Source organism: Hippoglossus hippoglossus, chromosome 10, assembly GCF_009819705.1.
Source record: "Hippoglossus hippoglossus isolate fHipHip1 chromosome 10, fHipHip1.pri, whole genome shotgun sequence".
Classification (NCBI taxonomy): Eukaryota; Metazoa; Chordata; class Actinopteri; order Pleuronectiformes; family Pleuronectidae; genus Hippoglossus; species Hippoglossus hippoglossus.
In genome coordinates, this window is record NC_047160.1 from 23018333 (window position 1) to 23040614 (window position 22282).

Genomic DNA, 22282 nt, shown 5'->3' on the forward strand with positions numbered 1-22282 from the left:
AGGGCCCACCGAGTGGAAAAGATGGGGTCCTTTACATTCTTTCCATAGAGTCAATCTGAAATATTTGAGACTCAAGCCACAATTGATGGTTTTGCATATTTCTCCCTGTGAGGCTGCATTTGAGTGGCGCTGTTTTATTCACCCTGATGTCACTGTGGCATGGGGGGGAATTAAACCTACAACACCGCCACCTAGTGGTGCCTTTGTGTCTGGGTTACTTAATACTTGCTACAGAGGTTAAAGGAAGTTCTTCCTCTTGTACAGACAACAAATTGAACTCTCGGTGACTGACAAAGGTTCCCACAGTGACATTCCTCCTGTTCTCTTCTAGTGTCTGTTTGAATTCTGTGACTTGATCCCAAATCACATTTATGAGAAAGTCATATCTAGGGGTTAGATGAAAGGTTTTGGGTTATGAAAAAAAGTTTTTGTTGCCTGATGTTTGTGCTGAGCAGCAATGAGGGGAAGAAAGAAAGAGGGGAAAAAGGTGGTGATGAAAGAGGAAAGGTCCCGGTCATTGCCCTTTTGTGAGCACAGTTACATAAGTGGGGACGTTGCAGTTACATAGGTGGTTTGTGTTTTTCCCCACTAGGCCAACTCACCACCTCAGAGAAGGTGTCAGCGTGTGAGAGGTAAAAGAAAAAACATGTGGTGTTATGCACTAGTGGCATCATTTGTGCAAATTCAGCATATTAATTGCTGTAGAGACATATAGGGGAGTTAGAATATTTAAGAAATTAGTGAACCTGTCTTCTTCTTTCTACACAAAGTTAACTGTACACATGTTCTGTACATATCTTGCGCTTCAAACTGCCTAAATGGTCGACTTCATCATCACATTAAGGAAGGACTTATAATAGGTGCCCCAGTTTTCAATCCTCCACGAATCACGTGGACATTTTAAACTGCAGCTGAACGAGTCACGGCTGCAGTTTCTTGGTTCTCCAGTAGGCAGCAGTAGATGTTAGAACATAGCCTCTGCTAAATGCTCCTGTTCAGTGTTTCACTGACCAACAACACTGAACATGAGGATGTGGTTAGTGACGATCTTGCTGTGTGATGTAACAGGGCCGGGCCCCCCCCAGGACAATACAGTTTCCTTTCTAAGTCTATTTTTTAAAGGCCCAACCCAAATAGAACAATAGTAATAAGTAATAGGGGTTTAGGCTTCTTCAAGGGGCCGACACTTGGGTGTGCAGATTCATAACATAGTTTTGATATTAATTCATAGCCTGTAGTAATGTGCTGCATATATTTGGACTTCACATTGTTCTGCTAACAGGTGGTGATGGTTCATTTAACCTTTTCCCACCTTTTGAGTTTGGTGTTTTTTTTGTTCATTGTATGTGATAGAAACTGTTGAATTTGAGTTTCACCTTATTAATGGGTGAAATATTCTGGATGTGTTATGCATTATTCGCTTCGTTGTTTCTTTTTGTTTCTCCAAGGTCATGAGTCATATCAGAAAGGTTGTCGGACAAAAAACAAGTTGGTTCTGTTATTGTTTTCTGCGTGTTTCCCATTCCTCAAACCCGTTTAAACATATTACTGACGGACCTTCAACACTGACACTGTAACCACAGCTCATCCACACATCTTGTGAAATCAAACCAGCACAAACTAAATGTCATTCAGCAGTTTTGGTCAACAAATCACAGAACTTTCCCTGAGCGAACGATTGTTGCTCTGATAAACACAACCCAAAGACAAGGTGGCCATTCTGCGTAGACCGAGTGTACCACAGAGAGTCTGTTGTGCTCTGGTCCGCTGTCGCCACGTCTACCTCCAGTTGCCCGCCGACAAAGGGATCCCAGTAGCTGCAACCAGAACCGCAACACACACACACACACACACACACACACACACACACACACACACACACACACACACACACACACACACACACACACACACACACACACACACACACACACACACACACACACACACACACACACACACACACACACTGTCAGCGGCCCAGTGTGTACCAACAGACAGTGGTGTAGCTGTGCGGGCTGCCAGCTCTCGGAGAGGGCCACTTTGTTTCACCTCTGACTTGGATTCAGGCCAAACAATCTGAGAGTGGCTCACTGAGTCACTTGATGAAGTAATTGAATGGGGAGTTTATAGTTGTGCGGCATAGTTCCTTTATTTTTGTTTTCTCTGCAATGTGCTTTATTGCGTTTTATTCCAATGTTCAGTCAAAACAAATCAGTGTCCTTTTTAAAAAGTTTTCTGTGGTGGGGGAAGCAAGTGTGTCGCCTGCTGAATGAACAAGCAGTTATTCAAAGTGTCGATATTTGCATCAAACTTTCACTGAAAAGATTATGGTTATTTCTGGGATCTTTATCAAACTAAAATATTTTCTTATACTTTCATTTTTGCCAACAATATCTTACAACCTTGACAAGGATTAATAACAGTTTTGTGCCCTTATATTGATAGTACAGTTAATCTGATTGTTTTCTTGATTCCTAGATCACTATACCTCCTTTGCAGAAATAGAAAACAAATGGTGGCAGGATAATTTTCTGCCATTGATTAATTTACCAATCAAATTATCATATCCACTCTAATATGAGCCCCGGTGATTGTTTGAGTGTTTACTTCCTCACCTCTGCTCCTGTGTCTGATCACACGTTTGCTTTTCCTCCTCAGGACCTGGAGATCGTCTACTCGTACCTCCACGGGATGGAGGCCCTGTCCAACCTGCGAGAGCACCAGCTGAGGTGAGTGTCTGCACACGTTCCCGGCACTTAATTAACTCAAAGCTCGATATCCCCAATCGCACAAATTTAAAATGCAAATTAAAACACAGCGACAGCTCCTCAGTTATAGTCGGGGGGTGGGAAATTAACACGGAGCCAAACACCAGTGGCATTTGTCTGTAGCTACTCGTCGCTATAACAACATAAAGGCTGGAGTTATTTTACTCTCTAAAAAGAAGATGTGGCGGATTTTAGATCCCGTGTCAAAACTCTCGGGAGTTATCGTGCCAGCAGTCATTTATTTTGTATTCTTTAGTTTTTCCCTGACATTTTATACATTAAAAAAATAATTGAGAGCAAAATCAATAAAGAAATTAAGTGATTTTAGTTTGCAGCCCTAATTTCCCCAAAATGGTTTGGTATATTTATGTTGATTCAGGAAGGAAGTAAGGGAAAAAGCAGTTTAAAAACATAAATGACAAGACAATAAAAGTTTATTTTAGTATAACCTATATAAACCTTCAAACCTGCAATGGCGTTAACATCCTGTTCTGCCCCTCGTATGATTTTTACCTTCATCTCTCCTGTTACCACGTTGGCTTTTCCCGTCTTTTCTGTCTGGCGTGAACTATCCAAACAGTGCATGTCAGAAGTCTGTTCCCAGCATGCCTTGTGTGCATACATGTGGATTATACTGGCGAGGGAACAATGTAGCAGTACATGACCCGCGAGCTGGAACATTCCTCTGCGTGACCCCTAAGAGGCCTCCCACCCTGCAGTAACCCCCCCCCCCCCCACACCCACGCCCCCACCTCCTCCTCCTCGCTGTTTGGATCCTGAAGAATGTCCCCGTGGTCACACAGACCAACCCACCACCACCACTGCTGCCAACTTTATCTGAGCGGCTGTGGTCTTTCCTATCTTTGAAAAAAAAGGAAAAAAGAAACTCCCAGCCAACCAGACATCGCACCAACCATGGGATTGTGTTATAGTTCATTCTTCTGCAGGAATGTGTTGTTTTTTCTTCTGTGGTTCTTGTTCACGGCGACTTGTTTTTTAGCAGCAGGATTGTTTTTCTGTACTTGTGCAGAGGGGGCTACAAGACGACAGCCGCCCCCAGCTACTTTTAAAGCCTCTTTTTGTTTTGATCAGCTACTGTTTATTGTAGTAGCCTGCCTGTAATGTTGAGGCTTTCTTGTCTCCTCTGGGAAAGCCTGATATGGGTGATTTCTTTTTTTTTCAGTCTTTATGTGGAGGAAAAGGGGGTTTGATTCCAAATATCAGAGAGTCCCCCATTACTGAAGAGTGTGTCTAATACATATGTTTAAAAATAACGGCACTTGAAAAGATATTTCAAACTAAGAAAAGCATTTCACTAATAGGAGCTGTGGGAGCACAAAGTACGTCTGTGCATAAATTATGAAGGGAAAGTAATGCACAGTGTCCGCTTGATGAAATGTCTAATCCCTTTACATTGGCATGAGTAGCCTCGTGACTCGTCGGTTAATTGTGGAGATCCCAACACATAACTAACAGTCTCTGCTGCCCTTAAACACGGCACTAAACCATCAGCTGCCACAGTGGAGCGGCCTGACTTTAATTGGCCTGGATGCGTTCCAGGTGACGCAAGCGCAACCACCAGTGTGTCGCTAATTAAATTGAGATGTTTAGCACTTGTTCATCTCATTATTCAAATCAATCAATGTGTAATGGCCAATTGATTCTCTGTTATTTGAGTGTTAAATGCACATAAAAAAAAGAAGATAGACGACATAAAAAAGATGCTTGGTGATATAACTGGTGTATTTTTATCTAAAACTTAATCAGTAAACATAAAAAACAGAGATTTCTTTCTAGTAAACGCACACAATCCGCAGATGGAATCCATTGTAGAAGCGGCAGAAAAAAAACAACCTCCCCACTCAGCGGTCTACCCACTACATAATAGAATGAGTCACAATGAGCTCACTACTATGCTCCTGTTCTTAACATGGTGTCACCATTGTTCTCTCCATGTGTAGTACAACCTACTACTTTCCACTCAACCGTTTACAGCTACACTCTACTTCCATGTTTGTTTATCAGCAACAAGCTCAGTATGTGTCACTGAAATTTAGAAAATCATCAGTTGTATATTTTTTGCCTCAAGGTAAAAGATAATATTTCAACTCATTGGAGTGTGAATTTTCTGATTTACTTCATTTAGCAAAGCAAACCGTGTGTTTATCACGGCTACATTTTGATTCTATTCCTTTCTCTGTTTTGTCTGTTTTGTAATAATATTAATCAACCTTTTATTTAATTAAAGTTTGTATTTCCTCCTGTTGTTTTCTGACCAACACTCTCCCTCTCCGCTCTGTCCCTGCAGGATAATGTGTGAGACGGTTCGTTATGAGAGACACGAGGCCAACGAGGTGCTATACTAGTAAGTACCACAATGTCTGGTCGTGTGTGTGTGGGTGTGGTTGCCTGTGCGTAAATGGTTATTGATGATATTCGGTGAAATTCTTGCGTCTCTACCAGCGTATGAAAGCAAAGAATAACTGGGAGCAGCCACTGTAAGAATGTTTAAATTCAGTTTGATCAAAACATACTGTGGAACGACCAATGAAAACACACGTCTTAATGAAGGTGAGTGTGTTTCAGTGTTACCAAACCCCGGAGGACCAAGAAGTGATTCCCAGTCTAATTTCAGCTTGATTCTTTACGTCACTGTTTACTGAACTTAGAAAAGTAGCTTATAGCCCCTAAAACATTTCAGCCAACGGGTAGAAAACCAATTAGTTGTGATGTTTTAACGTTTCCTTCCTTTGAGCTACGTTTTGTGGAGGGTTAATATGATTGGGAAGCTGTTTCCAGAGAGCATGCAAGTGTCTTTGGATCCACGCTGAAAGGCTGCCACAACTGCATTAAGCAGAAAAACACACACAGTGTTTGACTGGTGTCACATGTTGACGTCTTCCAAACACCCATGGTGAGAATTAAGACAGTTAATTAACTCTATCGGCGTCTCAAGGAGCTGGAGAGGACACCTCGCCGTACATCCTGTGTGTCCTCTGTGTGCATGTGTGTGTGTGTGTGTGTGTGTGTGTGTGTGTGTGTAGTGTGAAGGGATGATGAGGAAGAGTCAACACCTCATTAGAAGCCCACTTGGCGGTGTGGGAGCTGATTAAACAATAGGAATGCAGATTAAGCAGTGGTCGCATAATAGACTCCAGTTCCTGCAAGATTCCGTCAGGCCCATCACACACACACACGCGCACACACATGCACACACACGCGCACACACACGCACACAGTATCAGGCCAACTTTACATTGACGCTAACCTACTCTATAATCATTATACATGTCAGAAATTGCTTCTAACGTCAGTAGAACCAATTACCAGTGGTGTTGTCATCACACTGTCGTAATATTTATCTATATTTATTTGTCAGACAACTTTGTGATCGTGAAGAGTAAGTCGATGGTCGTCTCAGTGCAGCAATGCAGGAGTGACGGGCAGAATTTATTAGCTGCGACTTAATCACTATGTTAGACTTGTGACATGTTACAACAGAAACAAACAGAAAGTAATATACTCGCACTAATAGGCTTTAGTTTTAAGATGTATCACTTATGCTTGATTTACATCTGGTGTCCACGATATTCTGGAGTCCCAAAGCCTCTAAAACAGAGACTTTAGAAAAGGCTTCTGTCCTTGTTTCAATTTGAAAATGTTTAAGTCTAGACGGACAGAAACTGACTCTTTGGAAATGGAATAAAAAATGCAGTAGTGTGGATGTAGCCAAAAACTCAGTAGATGCGTTCATAGAGCAGACATTCACCAGCTGACGCTCAGTGGAGTTACCAGGTTGTTTGTCTCACACCAGATCTCAGCTGTGATGCACATGTTTTGTGTTTTCTGACAGAAAAAAAGTCGAAGGACAAAAGATTTCCTACTCGGTGCAGAAATGTTTGATGAAAACCAAAACACTTGCAGATAATCTTACATGCATGCAGCGATTTCAATGGCTTCGTGTGGAAGCAGTCAAAGAGAAGAACATGACAACCTGCAATTTGCTTAATTTGACCCTCGGCAAAAGCACAGAGACACAGCAGGTCGTTTTCCTTTTTGGTTTATTGGTTCATTTAATTTGCACCAGTCTGTACAATTTGACATTTTTTTCTTCTCGGCACAACTGTTTGTTCGCATGAGTTTGTGTTCGTCTGCACAAGTGTTTGCGTGCTTGCATGTGTTAACCTATAAAAGCCAGTCGCGGCTCCCCCCTGATAAGAGCTGGGTGTTAAACAGCAGTCGATCAGATTGAGTTGCCTCCTTTGCGGGATCCTAATCAGTCTCCTCTGAATATACAAGCTTCTAACTGCCTGTCTTCGTTTCCTCATCCGTTCGAGACAACGGCAGTAATCTGCCGGGGAATGGGGGCTTTAAAAGTCAATGGGGGAATTTAATGTGATCCTATCTCAATTAAGTTGTAAAAATTGTATGGGTTGTACATTGAGATGCTCGTAAAGAGAGGTAATTTCCTCAAGTCAAAGGGCACCTTCAAATTAAATATACTTTTAGTAAAATCCATAATGACATTTGTTAAGGGGAAAATGTCACCAGTTACCATTTACAAACCATAAGTTAGTACAGATACTGAAGACAGTTAAAATATTCAGATAGCATTGGCCGCTCAAAAGTGAATCTCACTATTTCAGCTCCAGATTTTATTTGAGTTGAAATTCTTGAATAAGCAAAGCAGATTCTACGTCGACTGGAGATGACAATGATTTATTGCTGAGCTGTGTTATATTACTTCCCTTGCTTATATCATGTGCTTATATGATTTAAGCAAGATAATATCCAGTAGGACATTTATCATAGAAATAAATCCTGTATGTATGTGTATTTATTGTTCTGCACAATGCTGGATAAAACCACTGAGATTCATTTAAATATCAGAGTTAATGTTGCACACACTCAGCGCCTCATATCCCTGACAGTTGGATGTCCTGGAGGATAATACTTTTTAAAAAGTACTCGTTTCTCCTGCTTGGGGCTGTAGATGGCTTGAGTGCAAACACAACATGCACAGATACAAACACACAGTTCCACTTAATATCTCATGACAACATCCCAGAGCCTGAGCCCTGTCAGGATTTACCACCCAGAGATTATAGTGCTAAAGCCGTCCTGAGATGGAGGCTGACCTGGCACATTTTATAGTGGCCGGTAAAGTGTTTGCTCGACCTTTCACCTCTCCCATGTCAGCCCTTTCAGTGCAGGACTTGGCTTTGACCTGAGCTACACCGGCTTGTATGTGTCCAGCTTGTAAACGCCCGAGCTTATACAACCATATTCACAAACGCTAATGTTATATTATTTTGTTGGAGTGGTACAGTTGACTTCTTGGCTGTCTATGTTTGAACCATTGAATAAACAACAAAGCATTTAATCATTTGAATAGTTTTTGAAGCAAAAAAGCTTAAAAGTCAGGTATCAGTCCACTTACCAAGCCAGATTTGATCAATCACAATGAAATCGGTTAAAAAGTAATATCTTGCAAGTTAAAGACATTTAAAAATAATTCCTGGAGCTGCACTTTTGTCCAGATCTGCACCAAAACTTAACGGGTTCTCTCTTGACCGCATGTCCCATCCTTCCACCAGGTTTCATGGAAATGCATTGTGTTAACCAGCCGATAAACAAACAAATATACAAAGGCAAAAAACCTCCTTTCCAGAGGTAATGATTGTTATGCACATCGCCTCATGTAATGCAGTCCATGTTCTCCCTCCTCTGTATTATTACGTATAATGAATGTGAAAGTCAGGCCACACATTGGAGGTTATGTCAGTTTTTAGCAGCTGAAGTGGAGGCACTTTGAATGCCACCTACATAGCACTTCATGAGAAACCAATTAATGCAAGCAGCTCCATCGACCAGTTGCATAATGTCACTTTATTGCTTGTTATAATGGAAACAACAACTGAGTCTGAATACATTTGCCCTTTTTATTTTTGTTCTGGGTGAACACGTTGTCATGATGTAATAAAATGTACCTTCACACGTCTGATTCTGCTTTGCTGTGTGACCGTCACACTGAAATCCAATTCTTACTGTCACAGTCAGAGAGCTATATGTGCTGATTGAAATAATTAAGACAGGAAGAATCACAATTTGTACGTTGGCGCTGAGCTGTTTCGGTCAAACTTTGATATTTTGACGGCGGTGTCCAAAAATCAGCAAACACAGTTCAATCAAACGTTGCCCGAAGAGAAGAAAAGAGAAACACCATAGAACAGTTAGATATTTTAACCCCCGGCCACGGTTCAGAGGCAGTGACGACGCTCCAGTGCAGCTGTCGGAAACGTTGAGCTCCCCCCACCCCCCCACCCCGTGCAGCTCCTGTACTCCCTATGAATCTGCTGGCCTTACAGACGAGGGGTCACAGCAGGGTAGACCAGGGAATTGATTGGATGAAATAACTGGAAAAAAATCACCACATCCCAAAGACCAGTCGGCTTTAATCACCACACACTCCATTACAGATGGTACAGTGTGGCACAGTCAATGGCAGAGAAGCAGTATAGTTAAATATATATATACTTCTTAGAAAGCAGTTTCAGAACAACCCTCGAGATATTTGGTTTTGAAATCGTGTAAATCCAAAACAGATTGTAGTTGACACCAAGTCCCATCCCACGCCATCACTACAGTTTTTTTTTCTCAAGTTTTATTCTTCGAACCTTTTAAAACGTGGTATGAATACTTTATTTCATAATGGCACCCACACCATTGTGGACTATTGAGAGTTTCATGGTGAAAGCTTCACCACAATAACAAATTTAAATGGTCCTATTTTTAGTTACTTGTTTATATTTTTGCCTCTGAATGTGATTCTCAGGAGAAACATTTCTTTTGTTATGAAATTCAATGTTTCCAAACAAAATGGCTGTTTAGTCCAGACATCTTCGCCCTTGTGTTTTGTTGACATTGGTTTATTTTACTCAGTGTAAAGGGCAACACAGACTTTGCTGCTGCATGTGCACAATCAGCCTTATTTTATAATTTTACTGACTGTGTTAAAACCCACAATTATTCGGTTTTATACGTGTATATGTAATATATACAGTGATTTTAAGACCAGGCTGAAACGGTTGAATCATTTAGGAAATTGACAGAAATTTAACAATCAAATAATCATTTTAGACATTGTTCTGAAGCAAAGATCTGACACATTATGCAAAATACATGGATCTTATGGATTTTAGACACTAAATCACTCACCTTTTGACTCCTGATATGTTTCCGTATTATTCATAATTTGAAGGGCCAAAGGTTAATCACATAATCAGGAAAACATAGATTTTCAGATGAATCAATAGTAAAAATAACAAAAAGCCTGATTTGCAGAGAACAATGGACAGTAACTCATTGTACTTATGACTCACTGAGAGGATAATGAACAAACACGAGTTAAATAATCTAATTAGACCTACTTTAGTGTAATAGTACCTGGTGGAAGGTTTTCCAGGTTGTTTCTCTTGAGAATTGTGATGCATAATTTTCTGCAACATCGGTTTTTCGTTTCCATTTCCTTTTTTAAAATCAAACTGTTCATTTTCTAAGACTCATCCCGTGAAAGTCTTGATGCAATAATCACTTTTCCCCGGTCGTCTTCCTCCCTTCCGCCGTCTCCATGGCTCTCACATAACCTGATTCCCCACTGTTAAAGGCTTCCCAGTGGGGGTTTTGGTGGATGATGTTTAGTGTTTGACAATCGCTTCTAGTACGCGTGACCCAGTTCAGTCAAGCTGTCGCAGCGCATAAGAGTCTCCTATCTCCTACTTTTTTTTTTTTTGGAGTGTTGTATCTTCTCTTCTTCCTCCTCCTCCTCCTCCTCAGACTCTTCCTTTTGCTCGGCGCATCTGCTTGCCAGCAATTAATAATTCAGCGTTTCATTCGTCGTCGGTCGTCTCCGAAATGCAAAGAAGAGCCATGAAAGGAGGGAGCGAGTCTGGAGGGAGGAGGATGGGGACCAGGAGAGGGAAAAAGAGAGAAAGCGCGATGGTGTTGGACGGAACAAGGGAGATATTTTAGCTGTGTGTCAGTAGGGCGTGCTGTCTACAGCCTCATTAGCTGTGCGAGGAGAGGAGGAGGAGGAAGGCGGCCAGACTTTGTTCTCAATGATTAAAAAAGAAACTCCGTCAGCGCAGTGGTGCTGGGTGTGGATGTATGCGTCTGTGTGGAGGATGGATGTAGAGTAAGTGCAGCCATCCTTTACCTTTCTGTAAGCAGAAAGCAATCCCGCCCTGCTGATGTCTGGCTGCTCATTGATTTTTCCTTCTCCCTCTGCTTTCAATTAAGAAATCTCACTCAGACCAGGTGATTCTGCGATTATCACACAAGCTGCTGCTTTATTTACACCAGAGCAGCTTCACCTGAATTCAGCTCGGTGCACAGACGCACGACCGTCTTCTCTGAGGTCACGTATTAAAGCTCCGACTGGTAAACACACACAGAGATGCATTCAATTGAATCGTCTGGGTAGAGCCTTTAAGAGACATGTCAGCAATGTGATATGATATGAAAACTTTATTTATTTGGTCGTATTTGTATTTTCTTTTACTCCCTGACTCAGTATTAGTATTGGTCCCCAGAAATCCATATCAGTCAGGATTTAATTGATATACTGTGCCCTCTGTTCCACTTGTTCTACTAAGCTTAGCTAACTAGCTTCTGGCTGCAGCATTAAATTCACAGAAATTAAATCATAATGTTATTAAAATGAAAATGAAAGCAGTTTTTCTTTACTGCCACAACTATTTTCCGTCCAGCGCAGCAGAAACTTCACTGTTCCTGTCAAATTTCCCAGCACTGTAGAAAGATGGTATCAGTGTTGCGTGTCATGAGGAAACTTCCTTCTTTGAGTTACTACTTCCATTTTACTGTCAGGGGGCCTTTTCGTTGAAGCCTTTGACCGACCATCGCCACCCAACACATTTTGTTTTAATTTCTTATCACAATAATCCACAAATTTTCTTAAATACTACCCAGAAAAACACTCACAGGGAAAATGTTATTTATCAAAGTCCAGGTTCGACAGAGACTCAAAATAAAAGTACCACAAACCAAGTGGGTACAACAACAGTTGATATTTGAACTGACCCGCACAATGTGTGCATATGTTCCATTTTGTCCTTTGAGCCTTTTGACGGCTTGCATCCAAATGAAAGGGACCGCATTAACCTTTTTATCCGTCGCCATGGCATTTGTTTACAGTGCCTTCGCAGTAGGTTAACATCTCTGATAATCCTGCGTGTACCAAGTGTTCAGTGAGATTCAGAGTATCTCAGCCTTGTGAGATTATCCCTCTGCTATCCATGAAGGCCCAAGAGTAAGCCAGATGAGCGTGGAAATGGAATTACTGCATTTAACAACTATGTTATCAACATGCTCTATTAACACTGACAGCCCCTATTTAAATACTGAAATGTATGCCTTTAGTTTATCTAAACAGAATTACCCTCTGGATGACCTCTGACTCTCCTTCACCATGTCTGTGAAATCACTCGTTAAGTCGTGTAAATCATAAAACCTGAAACAGTGCCGATGATTTAAATGAAACCTGCAGAAACGGTGCCTTGACGAGCGTTAATGTGTCTGCACTCGTGGGTGTTCGTTTACCCGTCATGTTGTACAGAACTTGACAGGCAACTGCATCATCCAGGGGTCAGTCTGAGTTTACTTTGTCTGAGATGCCCAATTTCCTCGTCTGTGTGTTTGAGCAGGGCCATGGGTGTGGGTGGATGAGAGATTACGCCTTAGTTCATTCATAGTTCTCTCTCTCTTTCTCCCTAACACTCTGTCTCTCTCCTGTTTTCTTTCTGTCACTTTCTCCTTTTTTAATCTCAGTCCTTGGCACGATGAGTGCTCTTACATTGCAAATGCATTTAAACAGCAGCGTTACATAAACAGGTAGATGCAGCCAATGAAAATAGAGCAGAAATACTACATTTAATAGTGTGGGGCTGCCAGGCATATGGATTATTTTATGATTGATTAATCTGGGGGAGGATTTCCCAGATCAACAGGTTCATCACTTTGTTCTGTGAAATGTCAGATAACAGTGAAACTTGTAAGTCGACCAACACACTAAAACCTAAAGGTGTTTAGTTTTCTATTGCACACAAAAGATATTCACTCTAACCACTTATCTAATTTGTTACTTGATTGATTTTACCATCCATTGCAATATATTTATTTCTTACTTCAATCTTTTTGTGAAAGAGTCAAAATTGCCAATTGTCAATTTGTTTTGAACACCTTTGTGTATTATATTATTTCCTATTTTATCCTAAATGTCTGCCCTGTTTTTTCTTTCAGCCCTGACGACATTGGAAGCTGCTGGTACATCCTGTTGTCCGGCTCCGTCTTCATTAAGGAGTCCATGTTCCTGCCCAGAAGCAGGTAGGATTACTGTCAAGCTGCTTTGGGGTCAGGGTGCTGTTTGATGGCTTGAACTTGGTGCTAACATCACTCCCTTCAAAGACTATTTGGAAAAAGAAGAACATGAACTTAAAGAAAGAGCCAATCTTAAGTTATTCCGTCCAAAAAGTTAGTTTCCCATCCAACCAGCTCGCTCTTTTCCCAATGATTTAAACAGGACACACAATTTCTAGTAAAATCGGTTACAAAGGATTCATTTTTTTAAAATCGAGCACATGTTTGTCGGACTGCTCATGAAGGAAAGTTCTAAGCTGATTGCGGCCTTTTCTGTCTCAAAAAATCTATTTTATTTATGATGCCACTGAAGAAAAAAGCTGAGGAGCTGACCCCAGCTGCCAACTGCTGTTTCATGTCTTTCCAACTGCTGCACAAGATCTGAACGTTATGACTTGAACATTTGACAAATATTTGTCAGCAAGTTGATGCACATGCTTTCAATTTGCTCAGCCTGCTGGTACAGTCCAAAAAGTCCCGACGCTTCCCATACACCGTCCACAGTGTGGTCGCTTCTCTGAGCTGAGAAATGGATTCTGGGACGGTGCCTTGCATTGGTTTTCTGTTAGAAAACCAGAGGTGGTGTGATAACTTAATTCTCTAATCTGTCCTATATTACGCGCGCACACACACACACACACTTGTAAATTGGAATGGCACCAGTAGAGCCAATAACATGGCCAAGACTCAACAGTCCAAATTCATGAAGATGTCAAAAAACACCCCATCTCGCAATGATAAAGAAAAACAAACCTCCTGGATCTGCCCCTTTATACACATGTACACCGAGGATGAATGTGTTCTTTCTTGGCCAATGTCCTTTCCTTTCTCCAAGTTTTATGGAAATCCATTCAGTCATTTTTGCACAATCTTGCTAACAAACACACAGGGGTGAAAACAAAATCTTCTTGGCCGAGGTAGCAATGTCACGAGTGAACAAAACCCAGACATAAAGCCACAAATACCTGCAGCTGCAGACAAACAAAGCATTCAGGGACAATCTTACATAAACGTTTTTGTTGCCATAACCAGCCACAAAATGCTCCCCACTAACATGGTCTCAACAGTACAGTGTTACACACAGGCCTCAACAAGCTTCTCTCCTGATCAGCAGATTTAAATATGAAACTAAACAACCCTTTAGTTCCAGACTGTAAAAAACTATCAAGTAACAAAAATACAGATTATATAAATCGCAAAGGAAATGTGCACATCCCACAGAAACAGTCCAGAAGATAAAGGGGAATTAAAACCAGTGTGTACCTGTTACACAACAGATAATTGTTCTTCATAGACAAATAGTAAAACCACATTAATAAGCATTTACTCGCGTATAAAATTATGTTATAACCACTTTAAGAAGTGAGGGAAAACAACTGTTGGACTGTAGCCTTCAAAATAAAAGCCTTGTTAAATCCACATAGGATTTTATTGAAACTGAGGTCCCCTTGTTAAGCATTTACATAAACATTGCATTAGTGGTATACAGCACAATATAATGCACTTATTTGTCCCCCTGTGGGTACCCACTAGTCTGGGCTGGTGTATAAAGGGATAATAAATTTTGTTATATAAAACACAGTTGTAATATTGTTAAATGTGCCTCAAGGAGATGTTTTAATTGCAATACTATATCATATATCATACATTAAGTTTTACAGCTCTCTAAAAAGCAAAGATTAAATTATTATTTTCTGCTCATAGATGGAAAATTGATCATTTAGCACAACAATATCATACAAGTACAGCTAAAGATATTAACATGAGTCATGACGCCCAGAAACGCTTCTGATTCACCAGCTGCTTTGATTGAAAAAGAGAGCGTGCAACACTGAAGGGAAAATATAATGATCTTATTCTGTTGTCACACACCCCCCAGCTTTGTTGACAGTGTTTGAAGTCACACTCAATATTTCATGATTTACATATAATTCATCCAGTTGTCCCGATAAGGTAGTTCGCACAGAGAAACACAAATTTGAGCACTTGACGAAAGAGGAGAGGTAGCGATCGTGGAGGATAATTATCTGCGACACATGCAGAGGACTAAAGCTTCATGTTCCCCTCTCCGTCTCACAGCAGCGATCACCACCTCCTGCAGCCAAGTCCCAAATGTTAAAAAGCTGTGATTTCACAAGCGGATCTGTTACATGACCCGTTGCTGTGGGCGTCGTGAAAACAATGATCTTTTCATCCATTAAGGCTTGCATAACACACCTACGGCCACTAAGAGCTGGAGGCCGTCACTTTGTGGTGCAGCGTTGTGCCAGCAGCACGGTGGGGGTCGGCGGTGGTCATTCTCCGGATTCAGGGGAACGTGGGAGGCATTTAAAATGCAAGGCTTGATCGGAAATGTGCCAAAAGGCTGGTCCCCCTCTTAAATATAACCTTTTCTGATTTGCCAAGGTGAGAGTGTGTGTGGGATGCTGCCGGGGGATTTGCAGATATTGGCAGATTAAAGTTAATGCCCGGCTTCAGGTGCTCGGCGAGGAGAGGGCTTTGAGAAATGTTTACTAAGCATATGTTCCAAAGAAGCCTGCGTAGGGATCCTCCCAGCTGCATGAGACCGTATGGAGGTTGGTAATTAGCTCACTGTGTTTTAGGGCGATGCCAACTGCATTGCACAAGACTGTTGTGTTGCTGTCAAATGCACTAAATTACATTTGATGCACAAACTGGATATTGAGCAATTTCAATTGACATCACAAATCATAAAGTCTTGGTGATGTTGGGGAAAACAAGCAAGTACCATGTGTTTCAGGGACAGGCTGACACAAAGCCAGTGCAGCTGCATCGGGCTCAGGTCGGGTTCCTACGCTGTTGGGTTTGGGTCACGCTCGGTTAGTCTTCTCTTGGACTTGGATGGGTCCCGAGCCGCACTCTACAACAAACACAAACCATTGACTGTATATTAAGCTGTGTGATGCATCTCTTCTTCCTCCCACTATCCTGAAATGAAGCCAACACATTCAACCTTTAAGCCTTTAAACATGCATCAGTGTGATAAGAACTAACTCAAAGGACTGAAAACATCTTTGAGAACATGTTATTTGCCATGTACTCTGACATTTAAGTGTGGTCCATGTCCCATTCACTAACATGGGGAAGGCAGGGTTTATGATCTGTACTGCAGTTAGCCACCAGGGGGCAATCAAGACACTCTGGCATCACTTTTTTGGGAGCTGTCATGTCGTCTATCTCTATAAAGAGTCTATGACCCAAGCCGACAGTAATTACACGGGGACCTTGTATCATACAGCGCTGTCTGCACATTAACAGCCTCCATTTGTACAGTTTGACAAAAAGTCCTCGCCAACAGTATGTCATTTCTTTGACGTGCCGAAAATTGCGTCATTTTTCATTTCTCTGACAACAGCCTCTTGTGGATTTATGAATATTAACTGTTATCTGTCAGGAGCCAAAGAGGAAGTAGTGTGATGTTGTTATAGTTACAAAGAGATGGGGGGAAGGAGTTGAGAATCAATCTTTTCTTTGAGCCATGACCACGATGTTTGCTTAACTCAAACCGGCCTCATTAACACATAAAGGACTGTGGAGTACAGCCATCAAAAGCACATTATACTCAATTATGACCTAAATACTACAATATGTCACAGTGACGCATTTACCACGATAGCGACAAAAGTTATGTTTTGGTTAATCTGTTCTCGTGTTATCTCCCTTCTGGTGACTCACTTCTGTTGAGCTTCTTTTCATTTACAGTATGATGAGTTGCAGATTCTAGATGGTGGCTGGCTCGTAAAATGTTATTCAGAATGTGTTCATTGAAACCATAATATAGGAGCAAACTGGGACTACGAATGTTGCTAAATTTCTAATATCAGATTATTTTCTTAGCTCTCTATAGTTTTAACCTCTACCTCTGCCCTTTGGTTGTGCCCGCAGAATGAATATCTATTTTTTGAGGTGCATGAATCGAGACCCATTTCCTATGTGTCGTTTTTTTAAAAATGACTCATTCAAAGTGAAACACGGCAGTTCAGAGTTTCAAGGACTTGTGGGTCACGGAACTCACTCAGCTCTTGTGTAAATTTCCAATTCGAGCATGAAACTCGTGGCACCTGCGGTATGACCGAATTTCGTCAGTATCTGAGAAATTCTTTATAACAGCATACCACAACGGTTCCAACCTAACCGGACGTCATCAGATGTCACTGGAGGACGCAACTGTCACATCTCACACCCACATCGGTGTCATCACAGAAAATACATGTGTAAATATTGAGGTGTTCTTTATTTGTTTAGGAATTTCCTCACTAAAGCGGCAACTGCTGTATGAATCTATCACTTTTGATTTAAAGTGTATTTTTAATATTTATTTCCAACACACTTTCTTTCTTTCATTAGTCTTTTTACTCCACCAAGTCTGTTAAGAGGAGGAAAGGTGAGGGCAAAATGACTCAGAGGGGAAATTGTTTGTGACACGAGGAACTGAACCGAGTCCAGCGGGACTTCCTGAAGCTTTTAAAGATGTGGTGGAGTTGGGTTTCAGCCCCCGTCTAGAAATGGCTGTCCGTATCCACACTGGCAGCAAGGTTGAAAACCTGATACGACTCCATCGTTCTCTCAGTGCTTCTCTCTCGCACTCTCCGCTCCTTTCGCCTCGCTGGTCCCTGTAGTGAGATGTGATCCAGAGGGAAGACGAACGACTCTGTCTTCAAGTGAAGAAGCTGGAGCTCTGTGCCTTATTTAACCCGGAGGCCAGTGTGAAATCAGATAGTACCCAAATACATAAATCTTAATAAATGGGTGACACATATTTAGATGCTGTACAAGCATGCAATAAAAGTAAATTGGTAAATTGGGGCCTTTAGTTCATCAGGCTACGTGGGGACGATTCAGTCAGGTTATGTGATGGTGGAGTGATATACTTGGACTTCTAGGGTCAACTTGATTTTTCTTCCAACAGAAGTTTAAAAACAGTTTTATGAATTAAAGTTTAGCCCAAAACATATCATCAGTCATTGGTGAAAGGAAGCTCAGTCACTTTAAAGAAAAACAAGGCGAGTGTTAGGGATACACACACACGTGCCCGTGGGTGACGTCATCCACTGGTGTGGTTAATGTGGTAAAATGCCCCTGATGTGAGGGCGATTGTAAGAGGGGGGGGGGGGGGGTTTCAGGTTCACAGGAATTAAGTACCTCAATGCTCTTATGTTCCAAAGAAGAAGAACATGTCTCATAATAAATCTGTCATAATGATTAATTTAGGTCACCTTTCATATGAAAGATGCAGCTTTAGAATACATTTAAAAAGAGAAAGTTAGTAAAATAATTGTTCAGTAATGAAATAACACATTAAATTTAACTGAAAATGCATAGTATACACACAATATAGACTATGTATATACTGTATAATGGTGACAACATCTACTATCAAATATTGATCAGCAGTCTTTTTGTGTTGTTGGTTGTTATCCATGATAATGGGATGGAAACAAGTTCCTGCTGCTCCTGTTCCATTTTCTTTTCTTCTTTCGGCTGAGCCAGACTGTTCTTCTCAAGTCTGATCTTGGCAATTTCTTCACGTTTATATAAATAAAAGTGTGATATTTCTGGTTTTAAAATACATGGACTTTTGGCACAGAAGCTGCTGGTGAAAACAGTGGAGTTTCACAGAAGTTGCAAACATGGCGACATTTCTAAAATAAACTATCTAAATAAGAAGTGTTGATGCTGCAACTCTCGGGTTTTCTGCAAATCTGCAACTTCTTTCAAACAATAGACAAAAGTCTTAAATTACCCAAAGACTTTAATTGAAATGAAACATTGAAATAGTGATTTAAATAAACAGCAACAGAAAGAGCACCTCGATATTTAGAGCTTCCAACTTCAGTATTTAATAAACATTTTATAATATTTCAATTAATATCGCACTGTGTGAAACTTCCAGCTCTGATGTGCCTTTTAACCTTGTATGGTTTTCACTTCCCTTTCTGCATGCTGCCGTTTGCCTTTTAACAACATGAGTAGAAAACTTTTGTCAGGTCATTAACCCCATTTCCTGATCATCAGTCTTAACATAGACAAACCATAACCACATGTCTAATGAATCAGCTCATACCAGTAACCAGGATTTGTCAGCTGTACTTACTTACATTATCTGGACAAAGGTTCAGTAGCTTGCAACATTTCTTGACCGCAGCAGCCGCCCAGACAGACTCATCTGTGACTGTAGATCACAATCCACTGATAAAGTTATTCACCAATTGAGTGAATGGTCTTAAAGTGTGATTTAACTACTCGCATGGATAAAGGACAAACCCTCACAGTTTCATGCTTTTCATACTTGGATTAAAAGTTTAACAACAATTCCCGTAACTGTTGGTCCAGAGTAATAATCCATTCAGAGCATGAGACGCTCCCTCCTATCATAAGACAACTTATACCACGTCCAACACAAGTTACATAAGATTTATATTAACTGTTGTTACACGGCATATGGCTGCTGAAGTTGGGCACCAATACTTTAATATAAAAGTTATGGGGCCCTTGATAGGAAAAAAATGTTCCCCACCCCAGGTTTTATGACTTCAGGTTTGTATTAGAACAGTTTGTTGTGGGAATTGATGGATCCATTTTTTTTAAAAGTTTTTTTTATAGCTTGACCCAAAGTAGAATAGAAAGTAAACTTCCACCACTGTTGCTTCAATTCTGACCATTGTCTTGCTCTGTCAGCTTCCCCAATCTTTATCAAGGTGCACCAAGTGCAAATCCTGTGTTGGACACACGTAAAAAGTTCAGGCAGGCGCTGGTATGTTTGTGTTACGTATTGACAAAAGTTGTTTGTTAGATTTAATCCCTCATTTATGTTTATTTTTCAGCAGTAAAGCAGTTTTAAGTCTAATATGAGCCTTTCTGCCTAATCATTACATCTTTAGCTGTTTTGTTAGCGGCTACATTCAGACTGGGATCAGTGCTCATTGAATTGGAAGTCTAAAGTTTGTTGAAGGGGATATCTCACTGCTCATTATTATTATTGTGCACTCGATGAAACTGCAAGGCTGAAGTAAACAGTACATGGGTATTAAAAGAGCATTTCTTTTGTAAAATACATAAAATTGTTTTGATAGTAATAGACATTTTAAGTTCACCCAACTTTTAAAAAGTATTTCAAAATGAGTTGGTGTAACATTGATTGTGTACGGAGTTGTCAGCGTTTCTGAATAACTTCTTCTGAAAGGGGAGGACTGAGGCTGTCCGCACATACCCACCCTTCCATAACGCACGCACACACACACACTCATAACTCAGTAGCAGGAAGTGAGTCGTACGCTGGAATGCTGGATGGAGTCAATACACCACATTACACAGTGAGTGAGAGAGGGAGGGAAGGGAGAGAGAGAGAGAAAGGGGGCAGAGCCATCGGACACAGGCTGATTCACACACACGTTCAGAGTCACACACACTCATTCTCACACACAAATCTGAGGCAGCAGCACTGGGGCGTGCACGGGACGATATGCCGCAGTCACACCAAAGTCTCGGGACGTGGAACGTGCTTGTGGGACTTACTGTGGACTAACAGCAGGGGGATAGAAAGAGGAAAGAGGATCCAGTTTTATCTTATCAGGTGGCCGTGTCACTCTGGGAACAGCGTGGACAGCCAGTGGGGTGAGTGTCCAGACGACGGCAGCATTTAAAACCTGTGTGTGACTCACTAAAGCTCTACCGAAAAATTTCTTGTTTTTTTTTGGTTATAATTTAAAAATCTGACTGGTTTCCAAAACGGGAGCTGCTTCCAGTAAATCCTTCAAGTCTGGAATGTGGAGTATGACTTTGATGTTATTTTAGAATTTGTCAGTGAGCCGAGTCGGCTGCCAGGAGAAGGGGTGTGTGCTCTTCATGTCTGAGGGGGAGTTAGGCGCAACTTTTGGGCAACTTTGAAACCAAAACACCAATGGAGCTCCTGCTGTGGGGGGGGATGTGTTGGACATGAATGATTGATGGGCAAGGATTGATTGAAAACATCTTGGAAAAGTTTTGAGCTGGCGAGCCAAGTCGCTCTTCCTCTCAACTCTCCTCTTCAGTGGCCTTTTCTCTTTGCCATTATTGCGTCAGTGTGGTTTTATTTTGGGAATTAACAGTCACGAGCCAGTGGCACATTCTTTGCCTTGTGTCGACTTCTATTTCCGAAGTGGCAGGGCAAAGGTTTGAGGCATCCTGCCCGTGTGGTGTGGCCGCGCTGTTACCCCGAGGAATCTTGTTTATGTTTTGGAGGGCAAGAGGTGGCTGGATGGTCAGCTGCCGCTCTGTGGGGATGTTGGTAAACCCTTTGAAACTGGATGCTCTTTTAATTAACAGAGCAATCACTCCAGACAATCCCCTCCTCCTCTCGTTCCTGACCTCCCCTCCTCTGTGCTGGGCCCAAAGTCTTGCATAACCGGGGAGTTTAATCTTCATCCTTCTCAAGGGTCTGGTGGGTTAAAAAATCAGTTGTGATCTCACCAGTTACTCAGCTAAACAGCTTAACAGAGTGAGGAGACCCCCCCCCCCCGCCCCCCCTCCTCATCTCCCTCTCCATTCACCTTCGTCCTCCGGCTCAGACCGGGGGTTGCAGATTAGGGATTGCACTGGTTCAGTCAGTCGGCAGAATGGATCTGAGGCTTTGGCACTGGGCTGTCGGGCTCGCGGAGCGAAAGTCTGGTGATGCATGTGGAATGACATTCCAGACACCCGGGCCTGTTGTGTAACGAGGGAGAATGCGAGGCCGCTGAGGCAGGAGAGCTGTCAGTCAGTCAACTGAGAGAGAGAGAGAGAAAGAGCTGAAGGGTTTATTTAGTAAAATGAGATACTGTCTGCAACCGGCTCACACATAATACTCATAAGTGTCTGATGTCAGAATAAGCTAATTTGGGAACAGTTTAATGGAGCAATCGCACAGAAGCTGTAAAGGATCTCTCCCATGTAAGAGCCTCCAGCTGTTAATCTGCTAACTCTAGAAATACAAATTTTGTTGAATTTTAATGGGAACACTGTCATTCTCTAAAAATACACTCTTACCGAGATAAAATGTTTTTAATCCGGATAGAAAAATTTGGATTTGTTTGACTTAA

At 41.5% G+C, this 22282-nt stretch overlaps 1 protein-coding gene across 16 annotated transcripts in view; it reads left to right on the forward strand.

Moving 5' to 3' along the window:
* rapgef2 (Rap guanine nucleotide exchange factor (GEF) 2) overlaps positions 1 to 22282 on the forward strand; it is a 96923-nt gene that overhangs the window by 23529 nt on the left and 51112 nt on the right. For 15 of the 16 annotated variants that reach the window (XR_004615324.1, XM_034598990.1, XM_034598991.1 and 12 more), the window contains exons 2-4: positions 2662 to 2732; positions 5080 to 5136; positions 13089 to 13172. Coding sequence is in view for 14 of the 16 variants with exons in the window: in XM_034598990.1 (XP_034454881.1) it covers positions 2662 to 2732; positions 5080 to 5136; positions 13089 to 13172 (212 nt within the window). In the remaining 2 variants the exon portion in view is untranslated. Of the gene's footprint in view, positions 1 to 2661; positions 2733 to 5079; positions 5137 to 13088; positions 13173 to 20640; positions 20841 to 22282 lie in introns of those variants that run through there. The other variant, XM_034599001.1, reaches the window with a different exon arrangement.